This window comes from Rhinatrema bivittatum, chromosome 13 (assembly GCF_901001135.1).
Source record: "Rhinatrema bivittatum chromosome 13, aRhiBiv1.1, whole genome shotgun sequence".
In the NCBI taxonomy this organism is placed as follows: domain Eukaryota; kingdom Metazoa; phylum Chordata; class Amphibia; order Gymnophiona; family Rhinatrematidae; genus Rhinatrema; species Rhinatrema bivittatum.
In genome coordinates, this window is record NC_042627.1 from 65,718,470 (window position 1) to 65,734,288 (window position 15,819).

Here is a 15,819-nt window from a genome sequence, read left to right on the forward strand (position 1 = left end):
TCCCTTCCCTCCCTCTCCAACCTGTGGCCGGACAGGCAGGAGAGTAGAGCTGGCGTCTGCTGTTTCTAATTTCTTTCTCTTGCCACTGGCTCTTCCCCCCCCCCCCCTCCTGTGCAGATTTGCTGTCTTCGAACCAAACTGTGCAGGAGGGAGAAGAGCAGGTGGCAAGAGGAGGACGGTAGAAGCACCAGCCGCAGGCTCTCTCTCCTGAGTATTGGGCCATGAGATAGGTGGGGTTGCAACAGCTGAGCTTCACGTTCCTTTCCTTTCATTTACTATTTATATGCCGTACCAATCAGACTGACAAAGCTGCCCACAAATGCAAAAACCACACAGAGAGAATTTAAAAACATTTAAAAACATATATAAAAGGGGAAAAAAAAAGAAAAGACTTTAAAAACATCTAATTAATAACCAAGCAAAGAAAGGAAAAAGCAGAAAAGAATTAAATAAACGACTGACATTGCTTCACTACCCCTTGTTCTGCACACAGAACTTATATCAATCACATCGCCTGGAAAAAGTCAAGTTTTAACTTTCTTTCTGAAAGCCACATAATTCGTTTCCGGGAGAATCTCCCTTAGCGCTAAATTCAAGAGTTCTGCCCCATTACTGAAAACATTCTCCTCTGACTTGTTACCTGGCACACTTCCCTCCTGGATGGAATCTGTAAACAAAACGACTGTTTTCCAACCTTAAGCTCCTCTTTGGATCATAACTTATCAACAACTGCTGCAAATATCCACTTCCTTCACCCCTCAAGGCCTTAAATACTAAGACCATCAATTCAGATTGTAATCAACATCTCACTGGATGCCAGCAGGATTGGCGACACAGCAGAGTTGCACATGCTCTTCTTGGGCAGCCAAACACCAGTCTTGCCGCCATGTTCTGAACCACTTGCAGACGGCGCATAAATTTATCAAGCAGACCCATAAACAACACATTGCAGTAGTCCAGTAAAGAGGTAAAGTAAGCTTGAAGCACTCTCTGAAAAGAAGGCATACTTGGCTAAGTGTGCAGTCTACGTAGCTGACGCAACTTACCTTTTGCTGAAATTACAATTATATTCAATGTCTGTACTCTCTATGGTAACGCTCCCTTGCGATCTCCTGCTCCGAATGTAAAGTTTTCCAAAACTGTTTGTTTGTTTGTTTGTTTATTTTTAATTTTTCTATACCGATGTTCCTGTAAGAATACAAATCACACCGGTTTACAATGTAACTACAAAAATTCGCTAAGGAGCGTTACATAGAACAGTGAGGCGATTAAATAAGGAACGAGTTATAAATTCAACATATCGAAACTGTGTCTTGTCATATCGTATAGCTTAACATTTCGTAGCATATCATAACTATAACTTAACTTATCATATAACTCAACTTATCATATTTTGAAACAAAGAAGGTGTCTTAGAAGCGCGCTTAGGACAGGTAAATGAGACAGCATAACATAACCCGACATATCATAACATAACTTGTTTGTTATAACAAACTGTTATTGTACATATATCATGGTTACTTTGTAAAGTTACAGTTTGCTAATTATTATTATTGTACTTACATCATGGTCTTACTTTGTTTACATAACAAGGTTTTTGCACTGCCTGTACCTCCCCATGGTTCTGTTCCTTTTTTCTTCCTATTACTGATTTTTTCCTTACTTTAACTCCTTCTCCTCTCTTCTTGCCTGCTCCTACTTCCCCCGTCCCTGTTCATTGTATTTTCCATCCTTTCTCGTTATATGTAAACCGGCGTGATGTTCCCACGAATGTCGGTATAAAAAAAGTTCATAAATAAATAAAATAAACTTAAAAAATGCTCTCTGTAAAACTCCCATAATATGCGAGTCTAGGTCAAATTTAGAGTCCAACAGGACAGCTAACTCTCATACCTACTCTACCAGTCTTACTTCCTTATTATTAAGTTTCACAGACAAGGAGGGGCATGGATCTCAGACCCCATTCACTAACAAACCTCTTATCTATGCATTCCGCAGCAAATAATAAACTGACAGCATTCTGAAACCTTCCACAGACCTTCAGTCAATTCTGTTAATGTAGCAGCTAAATCCACCCCTCCTGGAACTACCAGCTGAATATCGTCTGCATACAAAAAAAACTTTAAATCCCAATGAATGAAATCGTAGCCCCCAGTGGACACACAAACAAATTAAACAGTAGAGGGGCAATGCGGATCCCTGCGGGACTCCTCATTTCACCTTGAAAGATTCAAACAGGTCATCCCTTACTATAACCACCGAATTTCTATCTCTCAGAAAAGATGAAATCCATTGCAGCACTCTTCCTCCTACTCCCACCTGTTTACTATGATCAACTAGATCAAATATGCTGGATAAATCTAGTAGAATCAGAAAAACTGACTCTCCTCTGTCCTATAGCCCATGACTTCATCATTTACAGCTACCAGCTCAGTCTCTGTATTATAATCCCCCCTAAATCCAGACTGACTATCACGTGCACCTCTCACCTCATCCAAACGCAGGGAGAGCTGATGCACCACTGCTTTCTTGATCACCTTAGATAGAAAAGGTAGGTTAGCCACTGGATGATGATTAGCACAAGCTGAGGCCTGCAACAGTGAGATTAAAACCGTCTTTTTAAATTCTAGCAGGCAACAACCCTCCTGCAAAGGAGAGTTCACAATCTGCCAAAGCCAGGGTGAAAGGTAATTTGGAAAGGCCTTTATAAGAGAAGAGGGGGCAAAGATCAAATAAGCCACAGGTAGCCCTACGAGATAACAATAAACCCTTCAATGTATTCAGATTCAGCAGGGCAGCCCTTTCTCTATATCCTCCACCGTAACACACCCTTTCATCAACTCCATTTCCTTACTGCACCTCTGAATTACAAAACCATTTCCATTCCAGTATATCGTTTAGGAATTTACAAGACCTTCCCAGCAAATTCTGAACTGTTCTAAGTAACTGTTTTGGGGACATTTTCAAACCTCATAGTCTGAGTTCCCCCCCCCCCCCCCACCAAAAAAAAAAAAAAAAGATGATTCTTGGCTCTAGTAATATTGGTTGAGCAGGGATCTGCAGCCTTAACCACTGCAGTCTTATTTGCCAAACACAGGCCTGACAGTGCAGGCCATTTTGGGAGGGAGAGGAGCAGTGTCAGAAGCTCCAAGCAAACTGTCCTTCAGCCTCATGGAGCATCAGGAAGCCTGCAGTCACACTGTTGGGCCTCCGAGGCTTGCAAATGCTCCTCTGCCCTGACGGCAGTGGCAAGAGAGGAGAGGCAGCTCTTTTGGTAGCTGGCATTAGAAGCAGAGCTGGTGCGAGGGCTAGGCGGGACTAGGCAGCTGCTTCGGGTGGCATAAGCGAGTGGGGCGCCATAGGATTACGCGAGGGTGCCATTTTTTTTTTTTTAAAATGCGTGATGCAGGCATGAGAAAAACTGCGGCTTGCAAGCGATTCATTGTGCGGGAGAGGAGGAGGTAGAGGTCGGGTGCGAGAAGTATGCGATTTTTGGAAGGGTGGAGAGGGGGAGAGAGAGAGAGAGCCACGTGACTCTGTGATGTCACTGCCTAGCGTGGCTGGAGACTCTCGCACCGGCCCTGATTGGAAGGAGGTGCTGGTGCCCCCTAGTGGATGGCACCCTATGCAACTGCTCAGGTCGCAGCACCCCAACAGCCAACCATGAGAGCAAATATGGCGGGATGTAAAGGGGGAGAATGTATCTGACTACAATATAACTCACATTACAAGGACAATTGCTTGGTGGGTTGCAGTCCAGAGCACAGACTCCTAAGCTATTTCTTATCATGAATGTAACATAGTAAATGATGGCAGAAAAAGACAAAAATGACCCTTGCAGCAAGATTTTTCAGGGTTGTAACTGCCACGCCGCTCAGGTTATCTCGGTACTTCATTACCATCCTGAGGATCCTTTGGTTTATCCCATGCCTTCTTGAATTCTGGTCAGGATTACCAACTGGCTCCAGATTTTCTGGACAGGTTGACCCAGTCCTGGTTTTGCCCCATTGTGTGTAGGGATTTATAGCTCTAACTTATCCAGCTTGGGGGGGCCTCCTGACCCCCACAAGACTTGCCAAAAGTCCAGCGGGGGTCCGGGAACGACCTCCTGCACTCGAATCGTGTTGCCGTACAGCCGGCGCCATTTTGCTGTACGGCAATATGACCATATGGCCGGTGCCATTTTTGTGAGTGGAGGAAGGTGAGGGCCTCTGGTTTTAAAGATTTCTTTTCTTTTCATAACTTTGCAGGAGATAAATGGCGGGTTTTGCCTTTCTTTCTGTGACCGTCTCCCTTCTCAGGACCTCCTAGGTACAGCACTATATTAGTAGTGGGCGAATTGCTTGTTTCTATCCTGAATCAATCCTGGGCTGGACACAGGAAGCACTGCTGGTACTGGCAGTAGTAGCGTGGGATCCAGTTAGTGTTTGGCTACTTGCCAGGTACTTGTCATCTGCATTGGCCACTGCTGAAAACAGGATGCTGGGCTTCATGGACCCTCGGTCTGACCCAGTATGGCAACCTCTTACGTTCTTAAGGAATCATGCTCAGTGTCTTCAGTTCCCTACAGGAGCTCCCCTGATTCCCACAAGGGTGTGGAATTGCTAAGTGGATTAAAGATGTAGCAATATTTTTGCAGCTTTAACACTGGTGCCTGGAGTTATGATTTTTTCAGTATACACCCGCAGAGTTCAAAACTTGTATGTTTCAAAAGATTGACCCACGTATGAACCAGCTGATAACTACACAGAAAGATAATAAACAACAGTAGATAAAGGCCAGTTGGCCAATCTGGACTTGCCTAGTTGTCATCCTTTCTGGTTTTCACTGCCTTTTGGTAGTTGAGAATATGCATTCGCACACATCTATGACTTTTACCTGACCTCTCGACCCCGTGTTACCGCTGCCCTCTGTCTTATATAGGGCTAAATCTGGAGCAGGCCTATGAATGGTTTATGGTGTCGGCCTAGCTTTGACTTTACCTGCCTTTCATCTTTTGATTTCAGGCGTAGATTTGCTTGGCGGTGAGGGATCTGTCTTTGGGCTGAGCTATGGGATTCGGGACAGAGTTCTTCTGTCCGCAGGGGCACGATGCCCTGCTCCGACTGCAAGACACAGAGCTGCGTCTGATGGAGGTGATCAAGAAGTGGCTGCTACAGCGAGCAAAGAGCGACAAGGAGTACTCTGTGCTGCTGCACCAGATGTTCGCACAGGCAGAGAAGCAGGAGGTGTCAGGGCAGCCAAAGCTGGCAGAGTATACCAGCCAGCTGACTCAGGTAAGGAGAACTTCCACTGAGCCCCAGTCAAAAACAGCAGCATGAGATATTAGCTAACGGTCTAAAGTCTAGTACTGGGAGATTTGCGCCAGGGAACCAGGAAGCAGACCCAAGCACGTCGGCCATCACTGCCCTGGTGGCAGGAACTCGGCGATATTGCCATTTCACATTTTCCGAAATATGGTGGGCATCCAGGGCGGCCCGTCAATGCTTCTGTGCTTTTAAAATAGCAAAGTCAATACAACTGTTATCAGTTTTATCCAAATTATGTATTTGCAATTTGCCCATGTTGTTTAAAAGCTTTGAAAACGGAAGGCTCAGAATTCATGGCACAAGAGTCTATTGTGTCATGCAGCCTTGGCTATCTGCATCCCTCCCGCTTATCGATCTTCTGCAGACACCATGCTGCGCTTCGCTGCACCTGTTAGATAGCCGCTCGTGCTTTTCTGTTTCCTCATAGACTGATAGCCAAAGCAGAGAAGCTCGTAAAGAAGCCCCTCTTTCAGTGCAATCCAAATAGTCCGGCGCTATTCGTTTTAAGCTTCGGGTCTTGTCTGTCACAGATGTTCGTTGCTGTTGAAACCAGTGGAAAACGTGAAGGGGCCTCCCGGGGGACAGGAGGGTATGCAGAATGTGTTTCAATGAGCTCTTGTGCTGTTTTGCTTACTCTTTTTGGTTCTGATTTTCATTTATTAATGGCCAGAGTTTTGCAAAGCACTTCCTTCTCCCCCCCCCCCCCCCCCCCCCCATGTGACCCTTACGAATGGCAGACAGTGCTGCGGAGACCAGTTGGGGGTTTTCAGGATAACCATGATGATGAATATGCACGAGACACGTTTGCATGTGAGAGAGGCACTGAATGCATGAGTTACCGTATATCTGCAGAAATCATCCTAGAAATCCTGAAAACAGGACAGAGGTCCAGGAATAAGAGCAAGAGGGCTGAGAGAGACGGGCAGTGTGATAGTCTGCTGCTTTACGGTGCTTACTTAGGAACTGTGGCACAATGAAGGAGACCGCTCATGAGAACAATGACCCCTGAACCCCGGCCGGCGGAATAATTGTGCAGACTCTGCAGTTTTCAAGCCTCCACCATTGTTTGGCTTTCGTCGGTGGCCAGGTTTATGGCGACTAGAAGCAGAAGGGGGAGGGGCCCAGAGCCGGAAGACCCAAGTTCAAGGCCTCCTCCTCCGCCTGACAGTTTTTTGCTTGCCGTGAGCTTGGGCAAGTCGCTTTCTCTCCTGTAGTTTCTGGGCGCCCTCTTAGGCTGTAAGATTTTCTGAGCAGGGGTTAATCCTGCCTGTGCTTGGGTCTCATTCCATGCATTGTGGGGGTCATTTTCATGCTCCCCCTGCCTACGTGCCCCTTGCAAGCTCATTTCAAGGGGCTGAGCTCCCTGTGGAGATTCTGTGTCGCAGTGCAGGCCTTACCTCTGCTTGAAGCAGGTGTAAAGTACTCTGAGCTGAAACGTGAACTCCCTGTGCTTACTTTTTTTTTTTTTTTGTATATAATCTGTTTTTATTGTCACAACTGGCAGATATGCCCTGTGCTTACTTTTAACCACATAGAAAGGGGGAAGCCCGGGCATGTTTATGTGGGTAAACATCGCCCTCTGTATTGCTTTTGAAATAAAAGTGATACCGCACCTCTGAAAAGATGCAGGCTGGAGAGGGCCCAGAGAGAGGCTACCAGCTGAGGTAGGGTCACTTGAAATGAGGTTAAAGGGTCTAAATTTGTGTAACCTGGAGCGGGGGTCCCCAAGCTCTGCCCTCGAGGGCAACAACCCGGCTGGGTTTTCAGGATTGCCACATTGAATATGCATGAGACAGATTTGCATCCTGAAAATCTGACTGGGTTACGTCCCTCCGGCTTGGGGACCTCTGCCCTAGAGGAGAGGAGACACGGGGTGTACGAGAGACATATTTGGATACCTCAAAAGTATAAATCAGACACAAGAAGCAAACCTTTTGCAGAGGAAAGATCGCTCCAGGCCGGCACAAGCCACCTAAGCTTCAGTTTATGGCCTCATATTATGAGGGACTTCCTACATTCAAAAAAATGGCTATATTTCAAGTTTTACCTTGTTTTGGTAATGCTATGGGGCCTCTTAAACTTGACATAGCTTAGCAAGGCTTAAGCTGGCTGTGGCTCTATAACTGGAGATCACAGTCTGAGAGCCCAGGGGAGCAGCTCAGGAAACGTTCCTTCATGGAAGAGGGCACTGGTGCCTGGAACGGCCTCCCAGTGCACGTGGTGGAGACAAAAGCAGTAAGAGAATTCAAGAAAGCCTGGAGGAGCCCATTCCCTAGCTGGGCCTCTGCTCCAGGAATGGAAGTGGGCAATTTAGATGATCCCAGTGACCTGCCATGCTCTCTGTTCCTGTGACTTAGAACTCGTCAGTCATTTTCTGTAAGTTCCAGTTTCTGTTGAATAAGAAGTTTCTGCAGTTTAGTTAATTCTTGATGAAATGCAAAATCGAAATAAAACATTAATGCAGTATACATGCAAGTAATTAAATACATAAAATTTCATTAATACCATCAAGTAAGACAACAATAGACAAAAATACACACTATATACATTAATAATAAAATGACCGAATCTAAACTGAATACAAGAAAATGCAAACAAAGTCCCATACCGGACTGGAGGAGGAAGAGGTCCAGATCTAGAGAAAGCTTCAAAACTGGTACCAGAGAGGGAGGGGGAAGGGAAAGAAGGGGGGGCACAGGGAGGGGAGACGAGAAGAAAACGGGCAGAAAGGGGGAGTGGAGAGAGGCAAATCGAGAAATGGAGGAAAAGGCAGGCCTACGCAGGAGAAGAAGCATAAGCAGATCTGAAGAAGGGGGAAGAGAGAGATGGTGGTAAGAATGGGAGGGAAAATCTAGGCAAGAGGAGAGGGGCATTAAACTTCATGACAGCACCAGCAATGGCTGAATACTTCTACCAGAAGAGGAGGGATAATCTTCAAACAAATGGTAATGGAACCCACGAGCAGGGCCGGTGCAAGGGGATTGGGCGCCCTAGGCACCACAGCCCCCCCCCCCCCCAAAAGAAAACTTACAGAATACCTGGTGGTTTAGATGAGGTCCCGGGAGCGATCTGCCGCTCCCAGGGCCTCGGCTGCCACTAACCAAAATGGCGCTGGTGGCTTTTAGCCTCTACCATGTGACGGGGGCTACCGGTGCCATTGGTTGGCCCCCGTCACATGGTAGGGGCTAAAGGCCACCGGTGTCATTTTGCTTAGTGGCAGCCGAGGCCCCGGGAGTGGCAGATCGCTCCCGGGCTCTCCGTTGGACCACAAGGGGGGGCGTCGGGAGGGTGGCACGGTGAGGCAGTGAAAGGTTGTTGTGCACAGAGCAAGAGAGGGACCTTGGGGTGATGGTGTCTGGTGATCTGAAGTTGGCGATGGAATGTGACAAGGCGATAGCTAAAGCCAGAAGAATACTGGGCAGCATAGAGAGAGGAATAACCAGTAAGAAAAAGGAGGCGTTAATGCCCTTGTACAGGTCCTTGGCGAGGCCTCACCTGGAGTACGGTGTTCAGTTCTGGAGACCGTATCTCAAAAGGGACAGAGACAGGATGGAGGCGGTCCAGAGAAGGGCGACAAAAATGGTGGGGGGTCTCCATCAAATGATTTAGGAGGAGAGGCTGAAGGATCTGAATATGTGAACCCTGGGGGAGAGGAGGTGCAGGGGAGATATGATACAGACCTTCAGATACCTGAAAGGTCTTAATGACGCACAATCAACAAACCACCTCCGTTGGAAAGAAATCAATAGAACTAGAGGTCAGGAAATGAAACTCCAGGGAGGACGACTCAGACCCAACACCAGGAAATATTTCTTCATGGAGAGGGTGGTGAATGCCAAAAACAGTGAAATATTTCAAAGGGGCGTGGGATAAACACTGTGGATCTCTAGGGACTAAAGGATGGAAATGAAGAAGGAAGTGCACGGGGATAACTTGCTGGTGTGGGGGTTGCTACCCTTACCCAATGAGCCTTCATACTGATGATACAACTCCAATGTTGCTCTCTGCTCCGAGATTACTCTTTGCTTTAACGGGGGGGGGGGGGCGGATCGGACTCAGACAGCAACCAATGAGGTCTCTAAATGTTAAGGTCTGGGGAAACAAGTAGCAGTGGGGGTGTCTTGCTGATGTGGCTATTACTACCCTTAATCCTTCAAGCTTGCTGGGCAGACTGCATGGACCGTTTGCTCCTTTTCTGCCGTCAGCTCTATGTTTCTATGTTACGTTTCTGAATGAATGTGCACACAAGTGAGTGAAGGAGACAATGCTGAGCGAACTTTCATCTCTCTCCCACCCTTCCACTCACCCCAAGATGAAACAACCTAAAGGTTTTCAAAGAGGAAATGGAGGGGAGGGGGAATCAGATTAGGACATAGGAGACTGGCTCCATAGCTACCATCTTCCATTTTGAGTGCTCTACAATGACCTGGTTTGCAGTGCCATACAGATGCTGCAGTGACCTGGTTTGCAGTGCCACAGAGATGCTGCAGTGACCTGGTTTGCAGTGCCACAGAGATGCTGCAGTGACCTGGTTTGCAGTGCCATAGACATGCTGCAGTGACCTGGTTTGCAGTGCCATACAGATGCTGCAGTGACCTGGTTTGCAGTGCCACAGAGATGCTGCAGTGACCTGGTTTGCAGTGCCATACAGATGCTACCATTAAAAAGAAAGTTCCTCTCCCTTATGCAGTAAGGGCTGCCCAAGTTCTTCTCTGGGCATGAATGGGTTTCCCTGATTGGAGGGAATGATGTTTTAAAATACACATAGCTCAATCATAATGCTAACAATGATAGCTAAGGAAAACTTCTATAACAAAGTGCATCAAACTACTTAAATGTGTGACTGCAAGATGGGTTACAATTATTCTGCCGTCCTCATTTCCTCCCTAGCTTTCTCCTATGCTCACTCTCCCTCCCTTTCTAAGCTGCCGTCTCCTGCCTTCTCTCCTTTCTTACCTCTGTCCTTCTGCTCTCTCCCTGCCTTCCAGGCTTGGTCCGTTGTGGTGAATCAGACGGAGAACCTGAGCCAGATTTTGCGGAAACACTCCGAGGATCTGAACGCAGGCCCCCTGAACAGGCTGACGCTTCTCATCCGAGACAAACAGCACCTGAGGAAACTGTACAGTGAGCAATGGCAGCTGCTCAGCCAAGACTTCATCAAGGTGAGATGGAGCATAGAGGAGCCTTAGGACACCAATGTCAGCAATTAGTGTCTCACCTTGGTTGTGTCTGAGGGACAGTGATCTTTTTGTTTTAGCCCTAATATGCTGTGCTGAATTAGTTTATCACTGTTATTTTATATCAGTCTTACAAATTTACTTACTATTATATACATTTTATTTTTTCTCTGTTTTTATGTATTATGTTATTACTGTTTGGGGTTAGTTTTTTGTTCTGTTTTTACATTTTTATTGACTTGTTTTGTATTTTGTTATACTGTTTTGATATTGTTGTTATGTGATTATTTTTGTTTTACTTTGTATGACCATACCTCGTTTTGCGCATCGTATTATGGAAAAGCGAATGACAGATATATTTGGATTGGACTGGATGGGAAATTGCTTCGGTTATTCAATAGGAGCTCCAGGCATCTTTTGTTAATTTACAAGCCTTATCGCCCTTTGACCTGTTCTGCCCCTCTGTTACTTTCTCACCCTGAAGAGGGTCAGAGCTGAACAGGAAGGATCTGTGACATGACCTATGTCACATTTTTTTTCCAGCTCCTCCTCTCCTGGAATGGATCAGTGATGCTGTTTCTTTAGGACAGGGTAGGCAACTCCGATCCTGGAGCGCCACAAACAGGTCTGATTTTCAGGATATCCATGAGATATCTTTGCATACAAAGGAGGCAGTGCATGCAAATATGCCTCATGCATACTCATGGTGGATATCTTGAAAACCAGACCTGGTTCGTGGCATTCCAGCATCAGAGATGCCTAGCCTTGATTTAGGGGATCACAGTTGTTCCAAGTGAAAAAAAATCTGCTTGTCAGTCTCACGAGTGTGAAGGGTGCATTTGAAGGACAGTAAAGAGGAGCGGAAAGGGTTGCTTGGATTGTCACATTTTGTCATTCCTTCCTTCCAGACCAGTCAGCAAGAAATTGAAAAGCTGAAGCTACAGTACCGCGGCCAAGTGAAGGAAGTGATGCAGGCTAAACGCAAGTACCAGGAGGCCAGTAAAGGTACGGCCCAGGCTAGAGCGAAAAGCCGAGCCATCGTGCATAAAGGCTACAAGACAGATAAGCCCCCCCAAATCAAGATTTTCTCTGCCCGTTTAAGCAGGGTGTAAAATCAGGCATCAAGTGACGTTCCCACTTCCACAGCAGCACCTTCCTTTTTTTTTTTTGTGAATTCTGCTCTGGCGGAGTTAGTGTTTCACTTCCAGATCGGTGCAGGGACACAGGATTCAGTCACCACTTTCTGCCCCTGTTTGTTCTGACATTCGGCCGCTGTTGTCTGCAAACCCCCAGCGGAGAGAAGGAAGTGGTTGTGACGGCTCCAGGTTCCCTTCCACTTCCAAAGAAGATCCTTGTTTTCCGGTGATCGTTTCGTTAATTAGCAAAGAAAGAAAACGTACTCGGCTGAAAAGGTTTATTCTCGCTCCTGGGCAGGGGGTTAATGATAGCCTGGACGGAAACATGTTGGGGGTCACTGAGATTAAATGCACCAAACAGGAATTTTTTTATTCCAGGACTGACACAGTCAAGCAGTGCATTGATAGCTGCTTTTCGGTATCGGCCTGAGGTCCCAAAGGAGAGAACACTTTTAGGTTATTTGTTTATTAACTAAAAGGCACTGTTGTACAATAGTACATTGCTCTACAATTCCTGAATAACCCAAGTCCAGAGCAGACAAATTCCATCACTGATGAGGAGTCTCCTCGGATCGACAAACTCATTCAGGGCCTTCAGATTTCCTCACATTCAATTTTAGCATTATGAATCCTACCCAAGAGAAGCAACAGAATTATCTTCCTGGCACATTAACACCGAATCTGCAGTTACAGACCACTGATGTATTGCCTTGCCTTGACTTGTTTAACACCAGTCTCCTTTTCTTTTTTTTTAATGGAACCTGTTCAGTTTGCAAACTTATACGATTCCTTTTCTGCCTCGTGTCCTTAGCAGTTGTTCAGTATTAAGAGAGTGCTTTCAAAGAGATTGGTCTGCCCAGAGGCCCAGGAAGAGTGATACTTTTAAAGTCCTGTGTCAACAGTTCCTCTCTCTTTCAGATAAGGATCGTGAAAGAGCAAAAGAGAAGTACGTGCGGTCTACGTGGAAAATGCACGCTTTGCATAACCAGTACGTGCTGGCCGTCAGGGCAGCTGAAGTGCACCATGTACATCACTACCAACAGAGCCTGCCCTCTTTACATGGATCTGTACAAAGTCTGAATGAGGAGATGGTGCTAATCCTGTAAGAAAAAAAACCAGCACTCGGCAAAATGCAAAAACCACATTCAAAAGTATATTGAGGGTCTTCTCCTTCTCCCCTAATTAAACGTGACCTGAATCGATGTGAGAACCGCCATCAATTTTTGTTTTTCAAAACTGTAGCCAGGTGGACTTGTCCCGGCGGTCAGTGACAGTGCTGCTCCCTGCCATGCAGAGGACCTGGGTCTGATTCCCTGTCCTGCCTCTTCCTGGGATGGCCAGAGCTGGGGATGCTGCAGACAGAGTCCCAGTCATTGTGCAAGGTTTAGGGAGCAGAAGGAACCCTGCAACTCTGCATGGACCCTTGCCTGCTGGGAGGAGATACTAAAATCCCTGGCTAGTGGTGAATGAAGGGCTCCTGGTGCCAGATCCCAGCTTTTATACCCCTGGGCCTGCAAGTTCATTTAGAAAAGCAAACTCCTTAACGGAGTCTGACCAGCAAGATCTGTGAGTACAAAAATGCTTGCAGATTTTGTGAGAGTTAGGTCCAGGGAGAAAAGTGAGTCCAAGCATGCACGCCCTTATTTTACCCCCTGCGAGGATGAGCCAGGTTCAGAATCCCTGTTTCATGTGGCTGAACACGTTGATCCTCTCCCTATTCATGCAGTCTCCTTTTCCTTATTCCCCGACCAAAGCATCTAATCCACCGGCGTTTCTTCTGCAGAAAAGACATCTTGCAGGAATATTTTGAAATCACCAGTTTGGTGCAAGAGGAAGTGCAGTCGGTGCACCAGGAAATCGCTCAGGCCGTAAGCAGCATTAACCACAGCACCGAATACGAGAGCTTCATTCAGAAGAACAGGTAACACGGACCCTCCCCCCCCCCCCTGGAGATGGAGCGCTGAGGTTCAGCCCTGGCTGGCGTTAGTGGCTCTCCCCAGGGAAGACCTATTTCTAACACCCCTTGTGACCTTGGGCCAAGGTCGCTTCATCTCTCACTGCGTCAGGTACCCCCATTAGACCGTAAGCTCTTTTGGGAAGGGGACTAGTGCATGTAATTTGTTGTCAAGTGGCGGAATAGTAATAATGGGATCAATTTTCAAACTGGTCACGCTGGGACGATGACCACTCGTCCTTTCCGCCAGTTTTCAAAGAGAGCGTACGTGTGGACGTTTGCCCCTGCTTTTCTCGCGGGCTCTTTTTGAACGGAAAATAACCTGCATAGACTTGAAAATGTCATCTCCACCTCTTCTCAACACGGTAAAAGTACAAGAGGACAATTTTGGAGCCAATTAATGTGGGCAAAGCAGTTTTTACTGCCTTCAATTGCTTTGAAATTGAATAATAACAACAACCCCTGCTTGAGGTGGTAAAATCTGTGCTGTGTCTGTTTCTAACTCGTTGCTAGGTTCTTGTTATAGCGGTGGTTATAATGGGGATAAGTAGTGCCTAACTGCAAAGTTACATGGGGACCCTCAAGCCCGCACAAGACAGCCCAGTTTTCCTGCGTAAATTGTGTTTTTGAACATCGAATTCTTGTGCAGCTAAGCATAGACGCGGAACTTTATTCATTTCCCGACGACGATGTAAAGTCGCGCACGGTATCGGCGTGCCGGCTGTGCGCGCACTTTTTGAAAATTTCAGTTACCTGCGTAGATTCGTGACTCGCCCCCAGAATGTCTTTTTTTTTTTTTTTTTTTTTTTTAATGTGAATACATTTCTGCGCATTATGACAGTTCTCAGTGACTGAAAATCCATGTAAGCTCGTTTAGCTGACCTGTGCGCTTATCTCCTTATTTTATGCAGACAGGTCGTGAGGAAGCTTCTAAAAATGATCCCAATAAGTGCAGAATGTACAGCGTGTACAACATTATTTATCATCGTGGTGTGATTCAATATTTCTTAAATATTAGCACTGTATTATTAGCATCCCTTCCTTTCAGCATCCTTTAATTCATCCATGGACGTCTCTCTTGTAGGTCCGTCGCAGAGCTTCCGTCCGTTGTGACCTTTGATACCTCGTTGCTCGAAGAATCAGAAAACCTGGAAGCTGGGGAGCTGCAGCTAAACGAGTTGACGATAGAAAGTGTGCAGCACACGTACGTGGTGGAGCTGGCAGGGAGAGTGTCGTCGATAAGGAACCTGGGCAGGGGGAGGGCTGTCTGTGCACCAGGAAGAGAGCGCACCTGCTCACTTGCTGTTGTTACTCAATTCCTCTAAACTCATTCAGCGGTTGTGGATTGGGAGCTGCAGACATTCTTTCTACTTTCTGAGAACGTTCCCCTTCCTGTGCTGCCGCCCCTGGTTTCCTTGCTAGCCTGCGTCTCGGTAGATGATGCTGTTAGGCCTTGATCCCGCAGCTTGCGACCTTGCTCTGTTGCTCACAGCTGTAGCCTGCGCTCCTGTTCCCTTTTACCCGAGGCAGATTCTTTCCCTGTTGTAGCTTTGCCTGTTAACATTGGTTCTCACCGGGCAGCGTGACCACCGTTGCTTAGTGCTAAAAGTTGCATGCTTTGTTGTCCGCTCTAGCAATCTCTCCGGTCTGTTATAGAAAGACGTCAGTCGAAGAGGAACTGACCTCGCTCTCGGACACTGTTGTCAAGAAACAGGAAGCAGTTAGTCAGCTCCAAACAGAAATCCTGAATGAGGAACGCACTTTGGACCTCAGACAACGGTTGGTATCCTGGATTTGGGGGGGGGGGGGGGGTGTGAGGTCACCAGGTATAAAGATATAAAAAAAAATAGATTCTAGGCTGCCTCTGTGGCCCGTAAGGATTTGGATTCGCTGCCTGGCTCTGGGCTTGTGATCCCTGAGTTGTCTGGTGCTGAAGATGCTGCGGAAGGGGCCCCAGTCATTGTGCCAGGGTGACACCTAGTGGTCCGATTTAGGACCCCATGATTGCAGGGTTCTGGAAGGAGCCTTGGTACACGACCCCCAGCCAAGGAGCTGTCATTGCAATAAGGTAAGCTGGGAGGGGATATAAAACAGGGGCAATATCTGCAAGTAGTGGTGAATGATGGCTCAGCGAGTCAAATCCCAGCCTGGTTCCAACTGAGCTGGAAGCTCAAAGAATAAAAAAAGAGCCAAATTAAAAAAAACCGAACAAACCCAAATTCCTGTTGAGTGTGTGTTGGGGT

The 15,819-nt window shown here is 46.8% G+C and overlaps 1 protein-coding gene across 4 annotated transcripts in view; it reads left to right on the forward strand.

The window, feature by feature from the left end:
* Nucleotides 1–15,819, forward strand: part of FES (FES proto-oncogene, tyrosine kinase) — a 50,733-nt gene that overhangs the window by 12,342 nt on the left and 22,572 nt on the right. For 3 of the 4 annotated variants that reach the window (XM_029574832.1, XM_029574834.1, XM_029574833.1), the window contains exons 2-8: nucleotides 5,007–5,276; nucleotides 10,298–10,471; nucleotides 11,395–11,491; nucleotides 12,541–12,724; nucleotides 13,406–13,543; nucleotides 14,661–14,780; nucleotides 15,233–15,355. In XM_029574832.1, coding sequence (XP_029430692.1) covers nucleotides 5,052–5,276; nucleotides 10,298–10,471; nucleotides 11,395–11,491; nucleotides 12,541–12,724; nucleotides 13,406–13,543; nucleotides 14,661–14,780; nucleotides 15,233–15,355 — 1,061 coding nt within the window. In that variant the 5' untranslated portion in view covers nucleotides 5,007–5,051. Of the gene's footprint in view, nucleotides 1–4,293; nucleotides 4,312–5,006; nucleotides 5,277–10,297; nucleotides 10,472–11,394; nucleotides 11,492–12,540; nucleotides 12,725–13,405; nucleotides 13,544–14,660; nucleotides 14,781–15,232; nucleotides 15,356–15,819 lie in introns of those variants that run through there. The other variant, XM_029574835.1, reaches the window with a different exon arrangement.